At 50.8% G+C, this 21,952-nt stretch overlaps 1 protein-coding gene across 7 annotated transcripts in view; it reads right to left on the bottom strand.

Moving 5' to 3' along the window:
• The window catches only part of SLC8A3 (solute carrier family 8 member A3), a 96,972-nt gene that overhangs the window by 6,169 nt on the left and 68,851 nt on the right, over window positions 1-21,952 (bottom strand). Inside the window, exons 2-3 of one of the 7 annotated variants that reach the window (XM_075712531.1) lie at window positions 17,414-17,520; window positions 6,375-6,392 (exon numbers count right to left, since the gene is read on the bottom strand). In XM_075712531.1, the coding sequence (XP_075568646.1) occupies window positions 6,375-6,392; window positions 17,414-17,520 (125 nt within the window). Of the gene's footprint in view, window positions 1-567; window positions 630-6,370; window positions 6,393-15,905; window positions 16,012-17,402; window positions 17,521-21,952 lie in introns of all 7 variants that reach the window. The other 6 variants (XM_075712534.1, XM_075712532.1, XM_075712536.1 and 3 more) reach the window with 6 other exon arrangements.

Here is a 21,952-nt window from a genome sequence, read left to right as displayed (position 1 = left end):
GGGCCGCTCACGGTGAAGGGACAAGCTGGCCAGTGGTGGAGACCTGCAGCCTGCTGACAGCACATCCACCGAGACATGAATAATGGAGGCTCTGCTGTCACCATGCAGCTCCTCTGCGGTGAATTCGGTGAACTGGGGCGCAGAGAGAAGAAACACGGTTGCCCAAGAAGGCACGTCAAGGATGTCCTGTGGGGGCAGTTGATTGAACACCACTGACAGGCTAAAACCTTTCAATGTCAGCTGCAAGCAAACTGCAGGAGAACAGGCATAGGCAGCATCTCCAAATGGATACCTCGCAGAAATGTTAATAGAGGAAGCTTGCAGATAATGAAAAAAGGAGGTAATTCCTTCACGCCTCATTAAAAAGCAGTCACATTTGTGAATGTGCAACAGGAAAGCAAAGCACAGAAACCTAACAAACTTCAAAGGTGCATCTGAAAACACTGAGCCTGCCATTGTATTTTCTCTGAGCCTCTATCCTAATGTAGGAGACAGAGTTTGAGTCACATGTCAATATTGTGCTGGATCTTGCTCAATGCACTCATGCAACTGACCCATAGGTGCCACATACCAGGCTGCTGATTGTCCTCTGAAGTTAGAGCAGTGCCATTTGTGGTAGGAAGGACAAGCTTAAGAGCCTAGTTGACATGTCTCTTGCCCCACTCTATGCTCACCATACAATTAAGGGGAGAGAGCACCTCCAAAGAGCAATGCAAAGCACCTACATGAATCTATCGCTTCTCCCTACCTACCATTTAGGACACTTGAGCATCCTGTAGCATGAATCAGTGCCAACCTCTGCAAGACACTAGACCCCAACCTGAACCTGCTCCAGGCCTGCTGGGACTGCCTGTTCCCATGGGATGCTGAGGACTAAGTTGAGCCCTGTGTGTACAGATCCAACAGCTGAGAGGGAATAAACTTTGCAACATCCCAATGGCAGAGCACACTCCCGATGCTCCTGCCTTTCAGGGAGGCACTTCAGTCAGCAGCACGGTGCACCAACCTGCCTTCAGAGCCACAGGAGGCCACTGTCTCTGCAGCAAGTGTGGGGCATGCTCCCATGCAGGCTATGGTAGCCACAGGCCCCCACCTCCTGAGGGACCAGGTGTAGGGATGGGGGACTTGGAGGGCTCCTCCAGGAAGCAGGGACAGGTGAGATGTGTCACACACCACCCCGGTGCCTGCAAAGACAACTATCAAGGGCTGTGGTAATGAAACACAGGGGGTGGGGGGGAGAGACAGACTTTTAATTTGGAAGGTCAAGTCCGTCAAGGTGAATGATGCTGAACTGCAGCTTAATTATTAACTAGCCTGATTTCTGTTTGTATCAGCATCAGTAACTACTTTTCAATGTGGACTGCACGCTGTCGACCCCAATTAAACCTGATAAGGTCTGGCTATGCCCAGCAAGAACAGGAGCCTGCCAGGACCTCCTGGGCAGCCTCCACCTCCTCCCTGGGAAGGGGAAGGTGGGAAGGGAAGGGTCCCCTAAACCTTGCCTGTTCTGGCACATAGGTGTGTGCTACCATCGAGTGCTAGCAACCTATCTGGGCTACAGGAGCATGCGCAGGCTGCTAAGGCTAGGCAAGCTGGGGCTGCTGCACCAAGGTACTGTGCTCCTTGTGCCAGGGAGCCCACAGGTTAGAGTGGAGATGCTACAAGCAGGGGAGACAAACAGGTCTGGTAAGATCAAAGGCTGGGTGGGAGGAATGAGAATGAAATCCTCTTTTGCCCAGGCTGTAGCAACAGCCACAGCTGACACCTGCTAGGTGCTGGACCCAACACTTGCTTGCAGGAAGCGAGGGGAGGTTTTTGGTTAAACCACTCCATGTTCTCACTTACTGTGCCTCATTCAGGGTCAGTTCAGACCCTTGAAGGTAGGACAGACGAGGGGGGCCAGCAGCTCCTACTTACAGTCCTGCCACTGCCGTGCTCTGCAGCCCCGCTGGGCATGTCCCTGCCACGCTCACTCAGCTCTCCCACAGCACAAGAACGATTTACGCCTGCAGGGCCACCATGGGACTCCATCTGCAGCTATCTGCAAGGTGCTTTCCAACCTACACATGATATGCAGTTTCTTGGGCTCAAAATACCATAAGCAGATCCCCTCCTCCTCTTATTTTTGCCAGGGGAAAGGGGAGCACCAAGCAGTGTTCCCACATCATGCATTGCTCCTGGAAGGTAGGTACTCCATGAGTGCTTGCTAGCTCAACCTCCTTCAGACCAGGTGTCCTGGTTTCAGCTGGGATAGAGTTAATTTTCTTCCTAGTAGCAGGCATAGTGTTGTGTTTTGGATTTAGTAGGAGAAGAATGTTGTTAACACACTGATGTTTTTTTTTAGTTGTTGCTTAAGTACTGCTTATGCTACTCAAGGACTTTTCAGCTTCCCATGCTCTGCCAGGCACACAAGAAACTGGGAGGGGGCACAGCCAGAATGGTTGATCCAAACTGGCCAAAGGACTATTCCATACCATATGACATCATGCTCAGTATATAAACTGGGGGGAGTTGGCTGGGGGGGCAGTGATCACTGCTCGGGAACTGGCTGGGTATCCGTTGGCAGGTGGTGAGCAATTGCATTGTGCATCACTTGATTTGTATATTATTATTACTGTTGTTATTATTATATTGTTATTATTACTACTACTATTTTACTTTATTTTGTTTCAATTATTAAACTGTTCTTATCTCAACCCAGGAGTGTTTCTCACTCTTACTCCTCTGATTCCCTCCCCCATACCCATAGTTGGTGTAGGCTATGGGTCAGGAACTGAATTCCCTCCTGCTTTAACTCTACTGAGGCCGAAGAAGGCTAAACCAAGAGGAACTGGGCTTGGGATGGGAGCAGACCAGAAGGCAGGGGGAGTGAGTGAGCAGCTGCGTGGTGCTTAGTTGCTGGCTGGGGCTAAACCATAACACCAGGGGGACCAAATGGGAACCAGACATTGCCTGTGGCCCTCTGGACACAAGGTAAAAGTTAGATAAAGCCCATTTCCATGGGATAACCTGGCTACTACACCTTCCAAGCTGAAACAGGCAGTGGGAAGGCCCTGTAAGACCTTTAGAGAGGTAGCTACCCATCACCTAGGCAATGCTGCAAGACTACTACAGCCACAGACCAGTTTGTATTCCCTGTCACTTGCTGAATAAAGTGGATTAAAACCAGCAATATATTCATAAAAGATTGCTATGAAGGCCATTTCACAGCCCTCGAGCTATCTCGTCTCCATCCATTTCTAGAGCGGGCATGTATCTGCATGAAGGTCACCCCTTCTGGGGACTGTGCTGCTAGGAAGAAATTAAAACGACAATTAAAATAGGATTTTTTTTTTTGTTGCAGCTCAATAAAATATAATCCTGGCTAAACAAAGTAAACAGTGAGCATGAATGAGTTCCTCTCTCCAGAGCACTGTCAAGCCGTCAGTCACAACCGGAGAAGACTGCTGGCTAAAAGACAGTCCGGCTTTTGAGGTTAGCATATGGATATGCCCTTTACTGAAACACATGCACAAGCACTGGCTGCCTGGGCTGCTTTCTAAAAAGGGAGGAATCTGCTTACTTAGCCCTGAAAGCTATTTTTGAGGCGTGATAGATCCCATATACATGCCCTGGTGTCCTTAACGCTAACTGGGAAACACTGCACATTCATGAGAGGGAGGCTAAGGCACAGGGCTGGGAACTGCGCAGTATTCCACTGCTGGCTCTGCCTTGAGATTGCTGTTGACATGACTGTCCCCGACAGGCCAGTCTTTCCCACTGCAAAGTGGACCCAGGAGTTTTAATGCATAAATAAAGAAACATACTTAGAAATATTTTGTTTGAGCTGGGTGAATATGTGGAAATAAGGGTAGAGCAGCATCTACCATTTAGATATTTCCTCATCCCTTTAAAGATCTGGATCTCCTGAGCCCAAGAACTTGCAAGCAAAGGCTCTTCTCAGGCTTTCAGTGACTTTTGCAAAGGCTGTGAAGCCCACCAGAGCAGCTGGTCCACTGCTGGCAATGGCAGGGACAACTGGAGTAGCTATGCACTTTGGTATCAAATGTTTCCCTGTATAAAGAGTATATGGAAGGATCATTGTTAGTGCCAAAACAAAAGGTTATGCATCAGAGAAGTTAGAAAAAAGCAAACCAGGTTTGACTCTCAAGTCACTCCACAGCCACCCCATACTACTGTGGTCCTCTGCAGCCCCAACAGCTGGCACTGGACACTTGGCCAAGCAGGGCTTTCAAAAGCTCTGCACAGCCCTGCAAGTCTGGCTCAGAGAGCCCGTCTGGAGGAAACAAATGCTGAACTGAACCTGTGCCAAAGGCTCTCCCCAGCCTGGTTACTTCGCTTTGCGTAAAATTCACAGCCCCGTCTTCCCAGGGAGGGCTTTGCAAGGCCAGGGGGGCCAGAGCCAGGATCTCCCTTTTACCCCCAGAAAAGGGCTGCTGGGACTAGAGAGGTGTTTTCACTTGGGCTTATCCATCGGGGCACCCCAGGGCTTCTGCAAAGAGACGGGGCCACTGCAGTGAGCGGGGGCCGTGGCACTTCTGGCCCTGCGGGGGCTGCCAAAGAGGTGCCAGGGGAGGGTGAATGCCCCAGGGCTGCGGAGGAGAGCCAGGGTGCCCAGCAGTCCCAGGGAGACAGCCCTGGGAAAAGGGGTGCTGCCCAGGAAAAGCTGTGTGAGCTGCTCTGGGAGGGACGGGATGAGGAGCGGGACCGACAGATTCCACTGAAACGTTCAATAATGCAGTTTTTTTACAAAGATTCCTGCACATCCGTGTAATCTAAATCTAACATGACACGGACTAAACGAGGACGTCACTTCTCTCCCCGCTGATTAGCCGTGATTGCTGCTGAGTGACACTCCAGCACGTGCCTCTGCGGCAAACGGGGCTCTGCTCGCCAGCCGGCCGGCCACGGGCTTGAAGCAGTGCAGGGCCAAGTACACAGGGCACCCTGGGGGCAAGGGAGGCACCCCAGGCCCCCCCCCCGCCCTTCCCCTCATAGACAGAGAGGAGGTTTTTCTTTGTTGACTGTAAAGCAACTTTCCATAGCTGGTGACCAAGTTCTCCAATAACAGCTGCCAAAAGCAATCAGGCTGGATCACAACAGAGGGAGGAAAGTTATGTTATTTTAATAGAAATTATTTGGTTCCTAGGGTTCTGATCAAATTAGGCAGCTACTGAATTAAAGCAATGAAATTACTGGGAAGGAGGCTGTGCTCAACTTATTTCCAGTCCTCCCGGACCTGAAGAAGTAACAAAGGAAACCATCCAAACTGCTCCGAGGTGTTTCCTGTAAACACCCTAAGCTGATATTTGGGGAGCTGGGGACTTCTGCCTGCCACTAGCAATTTCCTAATTAGCCCAATATCCAATGGGCTCAGGCCATCCCTTGAGCAGCAGATTTGGCATCTCCTCCGAAAAGGAGTGGAGATTGAAGCTTGCGTGGCAGATGCTGCTCCTTTGATTTGCAGCACAGCTCAGGCGTGATGAATGCTTTTGTTTTCAGCTCTGCTTGCAAACCTGTCAGACTTGAGCTCCTCTCTGCACCCTGTGTGCCCACCCTTATCTTTTGACAAATGTTTCTTTAGTGCAAATTCAACTGTAATCATATCTGGAATTGAAGGAATAAGAAAAATACAGGAGGTGTACATCACTCCACAGTGGGATCAAGAGAGACCGGCATAATGGGGATTTTGGGCAATGAAGGGGGCTCAGTATTACCACATGTAAAATCCTGTCATGGGAAGAGGAGATGAAGAGTGCAGAGCCAGAGCTGAAGGTGAGGAGGGAAATGCTGCTGATGCTTATTGTGCCCTGGTAGCACTGCCCTGGCGCTGGGCACACCCCCGGGACCCCCCAGGACAGGAGGTGGAGAGCACCCGGGTGCGTGTACTGAGGGGCAATGCATGGCCTGATCCTGCACAGAAGGGGACACCTGTGCAGCCCTGCACCCTCGTGCACCCTAGGCAACACCGCCCCACGCCCCAGGAGTGCCGCTCCACGCCCCAGGAGTGCCACCCAACCTGCAGAAAAGCCTTGTGCTCCCTGGTGCATCAGGACAACCCAAGCCCCAGAGCTGCCCAGCGAGAGGGTCGAGTCACGGTCCTGGACCAGCCAGAGCTGCATGTTCTGCTTTGCAACCCGGGCTGGGTCATTTCCCAAAACCGTGGGGAAAAAAATCTGGAATATGGGAAATGCACTTAGATGTCAATCAATCACTGTCCTGTTCCTAATGCATTGCTCTTAACTAGTTCCTGCTGGACACAAACACCATGAGCTGGGGCTGTCTACAACACAGCAAACACAAACAAGAGGGGCTGACCGAAGGGGACAAAAACAGAGCCAGAGCAGGCAGAGGAAAGGCGAAAAAGCACTTACCTTGTGTGAGCAGCAGGGCTGTGGGGAGAGAACACAAGAAAGACAGGGAGAGAGAAGAAAAGAGGGAAAAAGTTAATATCCAAGGGGGAAAAGCAGTTTTGCAGATGATGGCTGTCAGTGAGCAATGGACGTGGTGCAAGGCGGTGTGTGAACTTGCCAGGGCTGCATGCCGGGCGCAGGCCGGGGAGCAGACCCCGCAGCAGTGACATGGAGAGGATGCTGGTGAGCACCAGGGTGCTGGCTCCCCAAAGTCACACCCCCGCAAGCGAAGGCAGAGGGATGGAATGCAGGGGGGGAGCAGCGAGGAAGGGAAGGGAAAAGTAGGGGGGGACAGTTACACTTGCCGTCGGGGCCTGACGTGGCCCAAACTGACCTGAAGGCACAGGGGGTGCCCCCACTTCAGCTGGGAATATGTGGTTGTGGCAGGGCTTGGCACAAACAGGGAGGCCCCGGTAAACCCGTGGGTGGCTGAGAAGACAGGGTGGCCAGGAGTGATGGGCAGCTCACTGAGAAGAGCATCATCGGGGAAGGTGTTGATAAAATGGGTGCTGGCCTCTAGCGTGAAATGGGGCAGGGGGTAATGTGGCTGTGTGTCACCCCCCGGGATGCCCTGGCTCGCCTACGCCTGTCCTGCGCCCCACAGGTACCGCTCCCAGAGGGTCAGGCTGCCGAGAAGAGCACACATAAAGCATCGCTGCTTGAGTCCTCCTGGCTCTCTTTGCTCCCAATTGCAGGTCTGCCCGATAATGCTGCACGGGCGTGTGACGTGCAATGTCATCGCAGCAGGATGCAGCTGCCTCCCGGGAAATGTGACCGTGTGGTCCTCTGAGATCAGAGGTGGGAGGAAGGGAGGAGAAAGGGGCAAAGGTCCTTGCAAGGGACAACCTTATCCTGCCTTTCCGTACAGGCACAGCCCTCTTGCTGCCTTGCACTGTGACCTCCTGGCCCTGCCCGCCTTGATTTCCCCACTCCCCAGAGCTGTCACCAAGAAACGTCCAGCTGGATCCCTCTTAGGTGTTACCCTTAGAAAGCCACAGCCTGCGTCCAAGTTTCAACTAACTACAGGAGCGTCTGTATAGCAAAAAACACTGAACCCTCTTCAACAGGGGCCAAGCACCAGCTCTGTGCCTTAGCTTTGACTTCTACCTGACCTTCAAACAGCAAACTGGTCCCCAAAGACATGGTTGCATGCAATGACGGTTTTGTAATTACTAACACTTATTATCATGCACTTTTAGTCTCAGAAGCTTAAAACTCTGTACAAAGACTGAGTCAGTATTAACAGCCCCATTTGACAGATGGTGAAGCAAGCAGAGAGAGGCTAAAGAGAACATTTTGCGAACTCAGAAGTGGGCTGGAGTCCAGAAGTGCTAATTTACCCAGGCTTGCCGGTTCAGGCCTCTGAAAAGCAGGCACTTTTATACAGAGGCACCTAATTGTATCCATGCTGGCTTGAACGTGATTTCCTAAGCGATTCGTCAAAGGTCGCACAGCGCATCAGTAGCAGAGCTGGGGAAAGTAATCCTGAGTCCTGGCTCCCAGTCACGTCTCTGCTCTGTCAGGCAGCACCCACGGGCACAGCTTTCCCACCAGCCTGCGGAGAGGCATCAGCCCAGTCAAGATCTTCATCCACCTGTCCATCTCCCCAGCTGGAAATAGCCTGGGCACTCGGGGAGATCTCCCTTGTCCGTGCGGGCAGGTAGAGGTGCAGTGAAAGGGGAAGGGGCAACAAAGAGGCTCCTTGCTGAGCATCCCTCGTGTTTCAGGGGCAATTCCTTTTGAGAGTCAAAAACCTCTGGGGGAACCATTTGTGAATACATTCTGCAGCATGTACAGAGCCACGAGAAGCACACAACCTGCTCTGCCCGCACCACCTCTTGTCCTCCACCCAGCTCTGTCTGGAAGTCTCCAGCAGGCCTGCCACTGCTCCTTGCGGCACCAGTCTTGAGTCTCCTTGTAGCTCCATCCTGCTGCAGTTCCATGCTAACCTGTAGCCTCCTTACTATTCCACGGTCTTCTGGTTCTCCAGACAATGTGGGGAAATTTAATTTGCCTTTTGCAATTACAAGCATTAGTACAATGGGTCGATTCAGTGTTCAAATTTAATATAATGAAATATTACTGGGCTCCTAAGCTACTGTGGTTATTAAAAAAAAAATAAAATCATTGGTTCCTCATGAGTTTTAAAACTGTTATTCTAGTGCTCTGGGATTTGAGTTTATTTTTTTCCCCATTTGCTTTTGAGCCTGCAAAAGACCTATTTTTCTCCCTTTCACTTATAATATGATACATGAATATTTGAAGAAGCCTATAAAGCTATGAATGAAACATCAAGAATACAGCATGCAGAAAGCCAAGGGATTATTTTATCTTTATATTTCTTAGTGAATGCTGTGCATGCAAGCAAGAAAATGATTTCACGGACTAAAGCTTCCTTCCTGCACATGCATCTGCTAACGTGCCCTTAGCCCTGACCTGTAATGTTTCCTGACAGTCCATCTGGGGATGCTGTACCTGTACCAGCCCCGCCAATGGCCCCCATGCTGCTCCCATCCCACAAGCCTCCCTCCGCTGCCCCCAGCCCGGGCTGCATCCCTCCATCCCTCCCCAGGGCACTCTCCTCCTCCTGCGCTCCTGCTCTGCACGTCATGCTCCGCATGGGGCCAAGCCAGGCCACTTCATTGCTGCTGGCATCTCAGGTAGTCTCAGAGGCTTGACATGCGTATTCTTAGAGGGAGCTGCTAAAATTAGCTCCGCAGTCAAATCCAAAATAGCAGTCCCAAGTACCCCTCACCTAACCCTTGCACGGCGTGAGCACAGACACACACCCGTGCCCGCAGACAGGGTAGGTGACGCTGACTCTCTCAGGAGACCCAAAGCCTTCAGCTCTGGATCCCAGCTCCTCCTTTACTGTGATTTCTCTGCCCTACAGGCCTGGTTTTTACTAGGTGAAGTCAAAATTGTGTGCATGAACTCTGCTTCCCCTGCCACCCCTGAAACTGGACAATTTAGACCTGAATTTAGCTGCTAAAAAAAAAGCTAATTACTAATAAACAATTTCATCTGCATGTTTTCAATGTATTTTGGGGTGAAATCCTGCTGTGACATGTATGTTGGTGTGGGCTATGGGTCAGGAACTGAATTCCCTCCTGCTTTAACTCTACTGAGGCCGAAGAAGGTTAAACCAAGAGGAACTGGGCTTGGGATGAGAGCAGACCAGAAATTGGGCGATCCTGTAAATCCTGTGCTAAATGGGTGTCCCGGCCTTTTTCTAAACAGTGAAACACCTTTTTCTGCTGTTTACCTCAGAGAGAGATTTGACCACACTGCATGCTTTATTCTGGATTCATTCTTCATTAACATAAATCTTTTCTAATCAATATCCCTAAAGACTCCAGGAAGCCACTGCATAGATAACAGGATCCTTGTTAAAGGCTTCGGATTTACAGAGTGAGCTGAAATGAGGGAGAGGAGGCTGGATCTTGAGGAGACTCTCAGTCACACAACAGGGCAGTCACAGGCAGCAAAAGGCAAGGAGAACACATTGCCTGCACCCCGTGCGCACCCAAAGGAGCTCAGTGACCATGCAAATGGCAGGCTCAGTTCCCCAAAGAGGTAAGGATCCCCCATCTTCCAGATGTTACTGTCCACAGGCTCTGCCTCCAGATTTGCTCACTGAGGTGAGCAAACTGTTTCCCTAATGGACTGTGAAGAGCTATAAACATGGTTTTTTTATAGGCTAAACAAGGCAGAGATTTTGCAGCATTAACCTGAATGCTGTTATTATTGAAGTCAATAGCAAAGCTCTTGCAGACTTCAAGAGACTCCTCTCCATCAGGAGAATCAGCAGCATCCAGCTTAATCACAGAGCTGCAAGCAAATTATTAAACCTTCGGGGAAGGAGGCAACAGCAATCTAACATTTCTTTGCTATTCCCGTCAGCGGCTGATAGAAGGAGTGTCTCAGCATCTGCCCACACTTCAGAAAACTGCAGCATGTGTGCTCACGTATCGATGCAGCTTATCTTATCCAGGCATGGACTTTTGTACAAAGTCACATCATTTCATCAATATTTTGATACAGATAACTTGCTGGATCAATCCAAGCCAGGAATCCTTCTTCCTTTGCAGTTTAATCCTTAGTCTGTGACTCCCAGCCCCATCCTCCCTCTAGGGTATGAAGCTTTCCCATCAGGGATGCTGACACTTGATTAAAAGGAGATGTGTTACGAGATTTGTCCACACCGGTTGACTCTGTGCTGGGAGGGCTGAGAGGACTTCACAAAAAATCTTCCCAGGCCAGGTCATGCCAGCAAGCTGTTTAATAGTGCTTGCCAGCCATCTGTGCTCCTGTTTCCAGTGAAGCTGTATCCTGTGGGAGACATGCTTTCTGAAGCAAAATTTTGCATGAGGATGTTGATCCCTTTTACGAAGCATAACCCTCAAGACTCAGCCTTCACACACAAGCCCTGAGGCTGAATCTTCCACCACTGTGCCACGAGCTGAATTCTCATGAGCAGACTCCCAATTACGCTCATGAAACATAATTTTCCAAATGCTATTTTCACCATTATCTGCTATCAAGTGAAATCTTCCACAGTAGCCTCACTTGCCATTTGTGCTCCATCAACACTAAGGTTAACCACAATTTAAGCAGAAGACCGACTGTATCCAGGGAAAGCAAAGCAAGTTTTTCTCCTGTAATTCAGGACTGCGGACAAAGTGTGCAAGCTGATGTGTGAAGAAAGTATTTCTCCAAAATCCTCCTGGGCTGACAGCAGCAAAATCCTTGGTCCAAGTTCTGAGCTGACATGATACCAGAGCTGCCATGAGAGCAAGAGTCAAACCAACAGACAGCATCTTGTCATAAAGGAAAAGACTTGTTTCACTGCAGGAACACTTTAAAAAGGTGCTGAAAAATAGGTGGCCAGAAAGATGGCTCAGGGTACTGGGAGGTTGGAAAGCTCTGCAGTGCTCAGTAGACAGGGATTCAGTTTACGTGACTGCACATATGGAGGAAAGGTGAGACAAGGATTCAGAGACTAACTTCTTAGAAATGGAGAAGACAAAAAAATCAGGAACCCTGGGAAATGTCCAGGAGGATAGAGAAAAGCAACATTTACCATCTTTGTCAAGCAAACAACAGGAGTATCTCTTTGATTTCTTTTTACTCATTCACTTCAATATCACCAGCTTGTGGCAAGCGCCATCTTTGCTAGTGTTCTTTGCACCTGATATGCCAGTACTGAGTCAGTATCAGTCTTCATCACAGACCGGGCTGGCAAGATACCCATCTCGGATCTATTCTCATCTCTTTGAATTATTGGAGCACATCAACAAAAAGAGCTGCTAAAGTAAAACTACATGATGTGATTTGTTTGGATGATCAGAAAGGCTTCGAAAAACTCCAGCTGCAGAAAGCAACTTGTGAAAAAGGATAAATGGGCTGTAAGACAAAGTTTGGTATTGTAGATGTAACATTCATATAGGGGGAAAGTAAAGAACAGGAGTAAGTAAGTGGACAGCTCTCCTTATGGCAAGGGTTAACAACTGAGGCTCAAAGCAGCATGGCACGGATATAATTGGGGGTGAACAGTGATGAGGAACATCTGCAGATGATGCAAAATGTTTCAGTCAAAAGTCTGTTTCAGTGGCCGTTATGCGTTGTGCAAGCCCTGAGCAACGTTATGCGTTGTGCAAGCCCTGAGCAACCTGAAGACAGGAATTAGTGTTTGGAACACCACAGGTACCTTGCTGAGTAGAGATGTTTTTCCCCAGTAAGGCGCTTGCAGGTGCAAACAGCAAGAGCAATAGGATGAATTTCGTGCTGAGCTCTGGCCCTCACAGAGACCCTCCTGGAGATACACAGCCTCACCTAATTGTGCAGCCCAAGACAAGGTCATTCTCCTCTACCCCACAGCTCTGGTCAGGGCAAGCAGATGTTCCCTTGACTGGTGGTGACTGCTTTGTGCCAGTACATGTATGGGACAGTGCAGCCAGTAATGCAAATCAACCATATGGTAGCGAACCCTGCTCCTGCCTGCTATCCTCTTTCGCTGCGTGTCTATCAGAAACCGCTGCCACCGCAGCCAGCAGCAGTGTGGATACCCTCAGGAACAGCGCAGGGGATTTTAACAGCGTGGGGCTCCAGACCAAGTTCTGTATCCAAAATAAACTGTCCAAACTCTGCCCCAGGCTGGTTTGAGAAGCACACATCTATTCCCCTGATCACCGGCCCTGCTGTCAGCTCTGTCTGCCCTTCAGGGCACCACATTTCATCACCAATTTCATCACTGCTACCTAGTTTGTGAGGTCCTGGGGTGACTGCAGGCCCTCGGCACGAAGCTGTGATAGTGCAGGCATGACTGCGATGGACTGGCTGTCTCTGCGTGACCCTGACCACAGATTACTTCCAACCATGACTGCCAGTGAGGTGCCCAACACCGCCCGGCTCCCAACAGGGCCAGAAGAGATGTTTTGAAGACACTACGAAGAGTCATCTGAGAACATCTAATACTCCTACAGCACTCCAGGCACCAGCTCAGCGTGACAGAGCTAAGTGGGGAGTAATGACAAAACGAGTACAAACCGTCAAGAAAACCACGTCTTTTGTGGTGCTGGAAACAAATGCGTGGGTAGCCAAAACCCAGAGAGACTCTTAATCAAAAGGAACCCAGCCTGAACCTCCCAGGAGAGGCAGGAGCTGTGCTTTGCCCTTGCCATGTGAGTCACATGGGGGCCCATTCATCAACGCAACAAAACCAAGTGAAGTCCCAGCTAGGCGGCTGCGGTTTGGGATTTTCCCCGTCTGTGGGTGCGGGGCAATGGCAGCATCCACGCAGCGCTGTGGGGGTCCATTTCCACCGAGGCGGCTGCGCGGACCTTGCAGCCCACGGGGCTGTATTGGTCGTGCATGCGCTTTGCAATAAATAAACCATCCAAACTCTGCCTCTGCAACAGCACAATGACGGCAGCAACACGCGTACAGGAGTCAGTGTGAGCACCCCTTCCCGATGCTGTACGGCAGGTCGCACGCCTCCCCAAGCGTGTGCGAGCTCGTGCGTGTCCCGGGCTGCCTCCTCTCCGCTGGGAGCCGGCTGCTCACGCCTGCGCCCCATGGAGCTGCTGGCAACAGCATCTGCTGTCGATCAGTCCCGATGCTCTGTGTGGGGAAGCCTCCTTATTCTTCATCCCAGGCACAAGGCTCATCGGAGATGCCACAGCGTGCAGCACTATGGAGCTGGGGATTTTTCCAGATGCCCTGGAATTAGTGTGGCGACTGTGCCACCTTGTGCCAGCAACACTTACAAATGCATTTTAGTCTCCCGCCTCTTAGATTTTGAAACCACGGTGCTTTGATTTTTCTCTAACGAGGCTAACCAGGGCTCTGCATCTCCTCCTTGGCACGGTCCTTCACTTCCTCTGGGTAAGGAGGGTGCATCTTTACCTGTGGCGAGGGAAGAGGCTGGCCTGCAGGCTCTGTGCTGCAGATCATTTAGTCTGGCTCTGGTCTCCTCTCTGCCTGTTGCAAATCAGACAGTCCCACTGACTCCAGTTGATGCTGCTGTAAATGAGGCACCCACAGTATGGCAAGCTGGCATCATGGTCCTAATAATGACGAGGCCATTTTACAACTGAACCACCTTAAGGGCTATTTGGATTTTTTTCAAATACGTGTTTTTATTCAGCCAGATGTGACATGGCCTATATGGGAAAAAGAAATGCAAGTCTTCACAAAAACCAGCCCGATCCTGACTCTGTATCCTGCAGCTCACTGGTTTAGAAAAAGATGCAGGGCTCACAGAGAGCAGACAACTGAGCAGAAACCAGTGTGATGATCCAGGCTGCTGAGTGCATAAGTAGGAGAGAGGCAGAGGCAGGTGATTTTTCTCCTGTACCTGCTGAGATGGAGGCGGGAGCCCCACGGACGGGAAGGGGCACATGCAGGGAGGAGACCCCAGGGTGATTCTAGGGCTGAAGACTTTGCTGACACAGATTCAAAGGGCTTAATCTCCTTAAACTTCCAAGAAGAAATCTGACTGTAATATGGCTACAGTGAGCAGGTACCTACACAGAACGTACAGCATGCTATATAGTTCTTCAATCTGATGGCGAAAAATAGGAAAATAACTAGTGGCTATAAGCTGAAGCCAGACAACTTCTACCTAGAAGTCATGCTCACATCTTTACCCTGGAGGGCAATTAACCGCTGGGACATACCCCCATGGGATATGGCAGGTTGGTCACTGCTTCCGCTCAAGGGCAGTTGGACTTTGGTGAAACCAGACAGCCTGTGCTCAACACACAGTGAAACCTAATGTCCCTCATTGCTTGCAGGCTGCAGGAGATGCTCTAACGGCATTAAACTATGAATCCTCTTTGGGCTTATATTTTACAAATCCACGGATGCTATATGACATTGTCATGCTAACGCAAGCTGTGTCTATCCCAAACGTCCCACAGAGCCGTGCATGGGAGCTCAGACTGGCCAGAGGGCAGCTGCTGTGCTGGTCAGATAAGAGACAGGAGATGGTTCAGCAAGGTAAAGCTGTGCAATGCATGGGCAACTACGAGGTGTTCCCATCACCTGCAGCAGCACATGGGAGCAGAAATAACCCCATGGGAACACACGTCTGTCTCTGCTCCGTATCAGATACCCAGAAGGTGGATTTGAATTCCCTTTTGTAAAGTGCTTCTGTTTAAAGCTTGGCCTTCCTGGGCCACCCCAAAGCTGGTGAAGCCAATGGCAAGACTCACGCAGTGATAAAGGGGTCAAATACATATAGGACAAGGACAAAGATACATCTAGGCAAGGCATGACCATAAGTCAGGGTTTATTCCCACTATAAGCCTGCTTTGCTGGGACATCCTGGGTCTCACTGCTGATGAAGTAGGACCTCAGCAGAGCTCCACAGCCTCTGCACAACAGTCTGTGATTGTTTGTGATACATTAAGGGTGTTTTCAGATGAAATACATGGAAAACCATTTTTAAAAATAAAAGCAAAACGGGATACCTCACACCTTCCCTCTTATCCTATGGGCTTTTCACCACGCCTCCCAGGGACCGGAGAGCACCAAGGCAATGCCATTGACAGGCAACAACAGAGGAAAAGACGGGAGGTGTATGGGAGGAGCCGAAAGGGCAGCCATGCATTACGCCCTTCTCTTGCCTTTCACATTCCCCAAGGTCCTGGCAGAGGAGCAGGAGCAGGGGGAAGAGCAAAGGTGTGCTCGGAACAAAAACAGATCAAGACAAGGAAACCCAATCAAAATAATACAGCCTCCAAGGCTCAGGCATTGCACAAAAGGAGGATCAGAAGTAAGCTGGGCTCTAAAAGGCAGAGATGACACCAAAACAGGGTGAGAGCGAGAATACAGGAGGGCAGAGAATAAAAGTTGATTCATCTACAGGAGGAGGAGAAAAGGAGGGAGGGGAAGGAGGAGAAAAAGGGTTTTATTTTCTGGATTTGGGGGTTGGAGACGTGATTCTCATTTTTTTCTGTTTTCATTTTTTTTCATAAAAGATCTCACACCTGATATTCCTCGTTCCATCCATTTCGGTTCACCAAGGGCAATGAAGAAATTCTCCTGCCTTTCGTATTCCTCCTCATCTACTATCTTAACCCTTACGGTCTTCCTGTAGGGACAACAAGAGAGACAACCGTGTACAGTGGGTCGGCTGGCCGGAGGTGAGGTGGCAGCAGCGGCAGCAGCAGCGGCGGCACACGGGCTCCTGGCACACAGCCCCTTCCCCGGCGGGGCGGTGTGCGTCGGCCTGCCTGTTGGACATGGGGCATCCGTTGCAGCTGCTCCTTGGGGAGCGGGAGGTGTTAGGGAGAGAGGGGCTGGCGAGGGAGTTAGGAAGGAGGGAAAGCGGGAAGGTTGGACCTTGCTGATGGTTAGTGGGAGGCGACGTCTGCAGCGCATTTTTTTCAGTGTCACATGGTAATGGAAAGGGTATCGGCTGCCTGGAAATCACCAGGGACCATCCTGGGGTACCCACTGCATTTTACCTGGAAGATCAATTGCTTCTTCTACCCTCACAATTAAGAATAAATCTGCAGGGACTCTGGGCTGGGAGCCTGAGGAGAAGAGAGAGAGATGGGCACTCACAGACACGTTCCCCAGCGGGGTGAGGTGGGTCTCTGCTGGGAGGCTACAGCTCTATTAGCTGTGAAGGAGGCTGATATTTCTAATTACCATTTTTAAAATGGCACATCTTATTGCTTTTTCTCCTCAATAGCACCTGCCTCTTCCCCCTGACCTGTTGCCTGAGCAAGGACGCAGCTTTCCCTGGGAGCAGACAGCTTTGCTGGGACCTCATGGAGGACACAATGGGACTAAAATGCCTCCAAGGCTTGGATGGAAACACCCTGGGCGCTGGAGTGGGGCTGGCCCCTTCTCCCTGCTGCCAGCTCGTCTGGCTCCCTTCAGCACCCCTGCAATGCACACAGCTGCTGTGAGCCCTCAGGCGAACCAAAGTGGGGCGTCAGCTCTTCCCTGCCCTCATCTCCCACTCCCAGAGCTGCTCCACAGCAACCGGACTGAGGGCTGCACAGCCTTTGCCGAGTCCTTCTCAGAAATTACAGGAGCTACTTCTCTGCCAGGCCTCGATTCCTGTCTTTATCTGACATGGGTTTGACCAGGATATCCCATAGGACCAGGGCTGGGCAATGATCTTCTGAGATGCTGGATGTGTTTCTAGCCAGCATCTTCCCGCTACGCTACAAAATTTGCTTGGACCCTCCAGCAGGGATGGCAGAAAGTCCTTCTCAAGCTGCTGCAGAAATATGGACAAGCAGGACTGCTCTCCAGCCTTCTCTCTCTGTCCTCCCTCGCCACTTTGCCTCTCCCCAGCCCCAGCATCACTCCCCCCGCCGTGGGTACCATGTGACACGGTGTGTGCGCACAGCAGTGTTTAGGGCAGAGCGGTTGGAGATAGAGAGACATCAGAGGAAGAGGAGGAGAAGAGGAGGAAGGAGACAGAAGAGAAGAGGAAAGAAGAACGTTAATGTTAGTCTGGAGGGCCAGTACCACACCTTTCTGTAAACTCATATCCATCATGCGGGGGCTCATCAGCTCAATGAAGAAATTCTTGTTTTTTTCATACTCCTCATCATCAATTACCTTGATGTGAACTGTTTTGCTGTGGATGGAAAAATAGTAAGTGTCATAAAGGGGAGAAGGGAACAGAGAAGCAACAGTGGAGGAAGGCAAAGAGTTGAATCGGGACATTAGAAAGTCAAAGTTTTCTCACCCACTGAACAAGCTCAACATGGCCCTTGAGAAAGGCTAAATCCCCACTCCTGCAAGTGACACTGGCCAATTTTCTGTTTAGCCCAAAGGCAGGCCACACTGTGCAAAGTGAAGTTAGACAGAAATGGCTCAGATTCCCTGGCAAACCAGCGAGGGGCTCAGGAGCCACCAGCACGGCGGCTCACAGCTCAGCGTGCGGGCAATGAGGTCTGCTGGCCAGCAGAGAAGCAGGCATCCCTCACCCTGCTACCCACCACACGCACACACACACGCAAAAGCAGACGCACAAGCACGCGCGCCCCACAGGCACCGTGCTCCTGCCTCCCTGCTGGCAACACCCGTGGACGGGCAGATGCCCGCTGGCCGCATGGGCCGTGGGGAAACCCTGCAACCTGCAGCTCTGATGTAATTCACATTGGAGGGAACCCTAAGTGATGCGGGTTCATCAGCCGCCGAAGGGACAGCTTCATCATCCTGCTCTGAGAGGTGCTGGCTGCTGGAGCAGCTGGGCAGTGTGTCCTACGTCTCTCCTTAGGCAAATTTCTTATGAGTTCTTGGAGCATTTTGTAGGAAAAGAGAAGAGCTCACTGTGCCACGGTTTCTTTCACAGCAAATACATGCCTTATGCGGAGGTCACCATCCCTCAGCTTTTGCACACAAACAGAACAAGGAAAATGAGTTGAAGGCTCTGCCAACCCACTGCCTCCTTCCAGCCAGGGCTGCACTGTCACCTACCAAAGATGACTCCCATGCTCCCCTCACTTTCCTGGTGGCTGCAAGGCTTCATGCAGTCTCATCCCTTGTGACAGAAGGGATTGGTGCCTTTATTCCGGGCTGATCTCACACCCTCTTAAATGCAACATCGTCTGCATGTGCACTGATAAGCACATACAATTACATGCTCATATAAATGCAACTACTCTAAAGGGGCATGTGCTTGCCATCTCAGGGCTCCTGGACTTCCAGTTGGCCCCAACCCCAAGCTGGAACTGCATTTCTTAAATGAAATGTCAGTTCCATTTAAAAAGCATTTGTCTTACCCCAAAACAACTGCTCCTGAGAGCCACCAGGCCAGCTGCCCCTCCTGCCAGCGAATGACACACCTCCCCCCCGCTTCCCACAGTTTGGTACCCACACGTGGCCCTGTGGCTATGACCTCCCCTTGCTCCCTGCCCATCCTCAATGTTCAGGTCAGTCCCTGGTGCATTTTGTGCACAACTGGTCTTGGCTGGGGATGAAAAGGAGGAGAAAAGCAGGACTGGCAATCATGAAGTCTAGAAAAATAGCCCCAAGCTTCAAATCCCTATGTGCCTCAGCTGGTAGCCCTTGGCATTAAATATACCCAGTATCACTGATCCCACAGCGCTTCAGAGAATGAGCCGTCCATCCCTGCATCCTGGGGATGCTGTGATCTCCATCCTGGGGATGGTGCTTCTGCCAGCAGCCCCCGGAAAAATCACCATTTCACAATGGAGAATAGGAGGGTTGATTAATTGTCATCGCTGCAGCTTGCATTCCTACTGATATCACTAATGACCACAAAATTATCCAGCCCTCCTCCAATTTGACTCGAGTCATAACTGCTCCTGCACTCTGACTACGGAAATCCCATTCCCTGTGCTGGCCCTTGTTTTTGGCTTGGTCCCAAACCCCGTCTTTCAAATGATGGCATACAGAATAGGGGGAAGAGTTTGGACAACCTCTGCTATATCCATCAGTGCAGGAATATGCAAGAAAACTCATCTCTAATTCTTCTTTCTAAGATAAATCAGTCTTATTTTTGCCAGTGCTTGTCTACCCACATCCTGTGCTAATGCCAGCAAGCCTCCTTTCCCTTCTCCAGCCCCTTTCAATTTCCGCTAATCCAGCCTGAAGGATGTAGGATTTTAAATGATATGTCTCTGCTGTAAATGTTGGTGCTCAGCTAAGACTTCATCACGATGATTTTGCTGCATTTTCTTTGGAGAGCTTGACTGAATTTGGCTTTTGAACCAGATGTTGTCTGGGCCCCTGGTACTTTGCAAAGCTTGTTCAATTTGCTGAGTTAAACCTACAGCTGATTCATAGCTCTGATCTTTTCCTTGCTCATATACTACAAAACAGAAGGTGGGATTTTCAAAAGCAGCCAGTGCTTCCTGAATGTGGGTTGCTTCTTAAAATCCTATTCATAATTACCATTGCTTAAGGTTTTTCCATTCTAGGAGCTCCAAATTACTCAATATTGCTTGTCTGCAAAAATTTGGAAAAAACCCCACAGACCTTGTTTCCTGGGGGCCAGCTTAGGTATTGCGACAAAGCTATTCTAAGGCTTTATGCAATGACTATTATGCATGCACACCGTTTGAGTTTGCTTTCATACAGCAACTTTTCCTTTCTTTCTTTCTTTTTTTTTTAAGAGGTGGCTCTCCTGTCTCTGTGAGTGGTGTGTGCGCACACCAGAGCGGAGGAGAAGCGTTCATTTAATGAGGACATGTGCCCAACAGATGAACACAGCTGCGTGCTGTGTGTATGGAAAACCTGATTTCACGCAAGCCCCTCATCTATGCGATGAATACTCAGAGCTGTGGACTCAAGGAATAATGTCTTGCTGCATGCACATTTTGTTAAGTATAGAGAGCTCTATGCATCCTACTAAGCAGTCCCACTGCGGTGAGATTTCCTTAGAGCAGTCTTTTTTTAATGTTTAAAAAAAAAATCAAGAAAGAGGAAGAAAATGTGGTAAGGATCCATAGGGAGGATGCATGGTAAAATGCTGGCTTTGCAAAGCAAGTCCCCTTGGGACAGGAAACCGAGAGAGCAAACCTTCTGAACTCCTAGACCAGCTCAGCTCTGCTGCAAACTGGACCTTTACCACACACTCAAGCCTCAGGTGGCTTTTCAAAAAAGGGTGTCTGAATTTGGTGACCAATCCAGTAAATTCCTGGTTTCCTCCTTTGCTACGAGCCATAGGGAGAAAAGGACCTTCTACCTGGCTCTGAAACAACAGGTGAGGGGCAGAACTTCCACAGACCAAAGCTGCAGGTGCCCTGCACAGACACAGGCAGGACCTTGCAGCCCTCGCCCAACCTGACTGAATTTCAAGAGGAGCAGGTGCCCAACCTCCTCAGCTTTGCTGAGAGGTGGTGAGCACTCAGCAGGTCCACCACACTGTGAAAGCTTTGGGGACCCAGCGCAGGGGCCCAGAGGTTCTGTGCTGTGGGGACCCTGGCACCACCATGGGATGGAAGGCATCAGCCAAACCACAGCCACTGCCTGCTCTTGCTCCAGAGCCAGCACGTTGTAAGACCTCCCCATGCAAGGAGAAAAGGAGCACGGCAGAAGTTTGCAAGGACTGTGCAGTGACACCGGGAGGTAGGTGAGGGCTCACAGACCCGGTGCCAGATAACGGGGAGCAGTTAACCTTTCGCTGGGACTTTGCGGCGGAGGGAAGAGCAGCGTCCCTGCTCCCGGATCACTCTGCAGCCTGCCAAGGATGGGGGTGTGGGGCTGGGCTTGCTCCCGTGCGGGGAAGTGTCCTTCTCTCAGCGGGCTAGTTGCTCCGGTGACTGTCACCGCAGAAAGGTCAGCACTGACGGAGGGCGATTGCGGTGGCCTGTCAGCCTGCCACGGCTGGTGGGGGCTGCCCTTTCCCAGGATCTGCAGCTTCCCTAGCCGCTGTGAGCATCTCGCTCCTCTCCAGGGCTACAAAAGCAACCATATCTACAGCTGCGTCCTGAGCTGTCGTAAATCATCTGGAGGCCAAAACACGGATTGCTCCCACACAATCTCATCTCTCACCTGCAGCCACACTGAGAGCTACCTCCTCGGAAGGCATGGAGAGCGGAGGAGATGGATGGGGAGAAGGGCTGGAGCGTAACACCGCCCCGGGAAGACATCACGTTAATGCGCGAGATGTGACAGGAGGACACCGAGAGGCAGAGAGCGCGCGGGAGCAGGAGGCTTGGGAACATTCTGCTGCAAGAACATCCTGACAGCTTCTGGAAATTAATGGAGGCAGAGGCGGGCACGAGGGGGGCTGGCGGTGCAGCAGCTCTGATGGGCACACTCACCACAACAGGGAGCAAGGGATCTGAAGCCCACCTTGCTCAGCCAAGCACCTTTCATTCCCCAGCCTCTGGTCGCTCTGCACAGGGAAAAGAGGACATTTTCCAGCCTTCCCCTTTTTTTCTCTGACAGCTTCCTCATGGCCGAGACATACCTCAGACAGGTCAAAAGCGGAGAACAACAGAGGCCATCCAAAAGCCTCTCCTGGCAATCAACTGCCTTTGTTAAATGCCACTGGGAGCTGGCAGCGAGGAGCCACTCTGCAAACCCCAAAGCCC

Source organism: Pelecanus crispus, chromosome 6 (assembly GCF_030463565.1).
Source record: "Pelecanus crispus isolate bPelCri1 chromosome 6, bPelCri1.pri, whole genome shotgun sequence".
Lineage (NCBI taxonomy): Eukaryota > Metazoa > Chordata > Aves > Pelecaniformes > Pelecanidae > Pelecanus > Pelecanus crispus.
The sequence above is the reverse complement of the archived record's forward strand: the minus strand, read 5'-3'. Positions and strand labels throughout refer to the sequence as shown.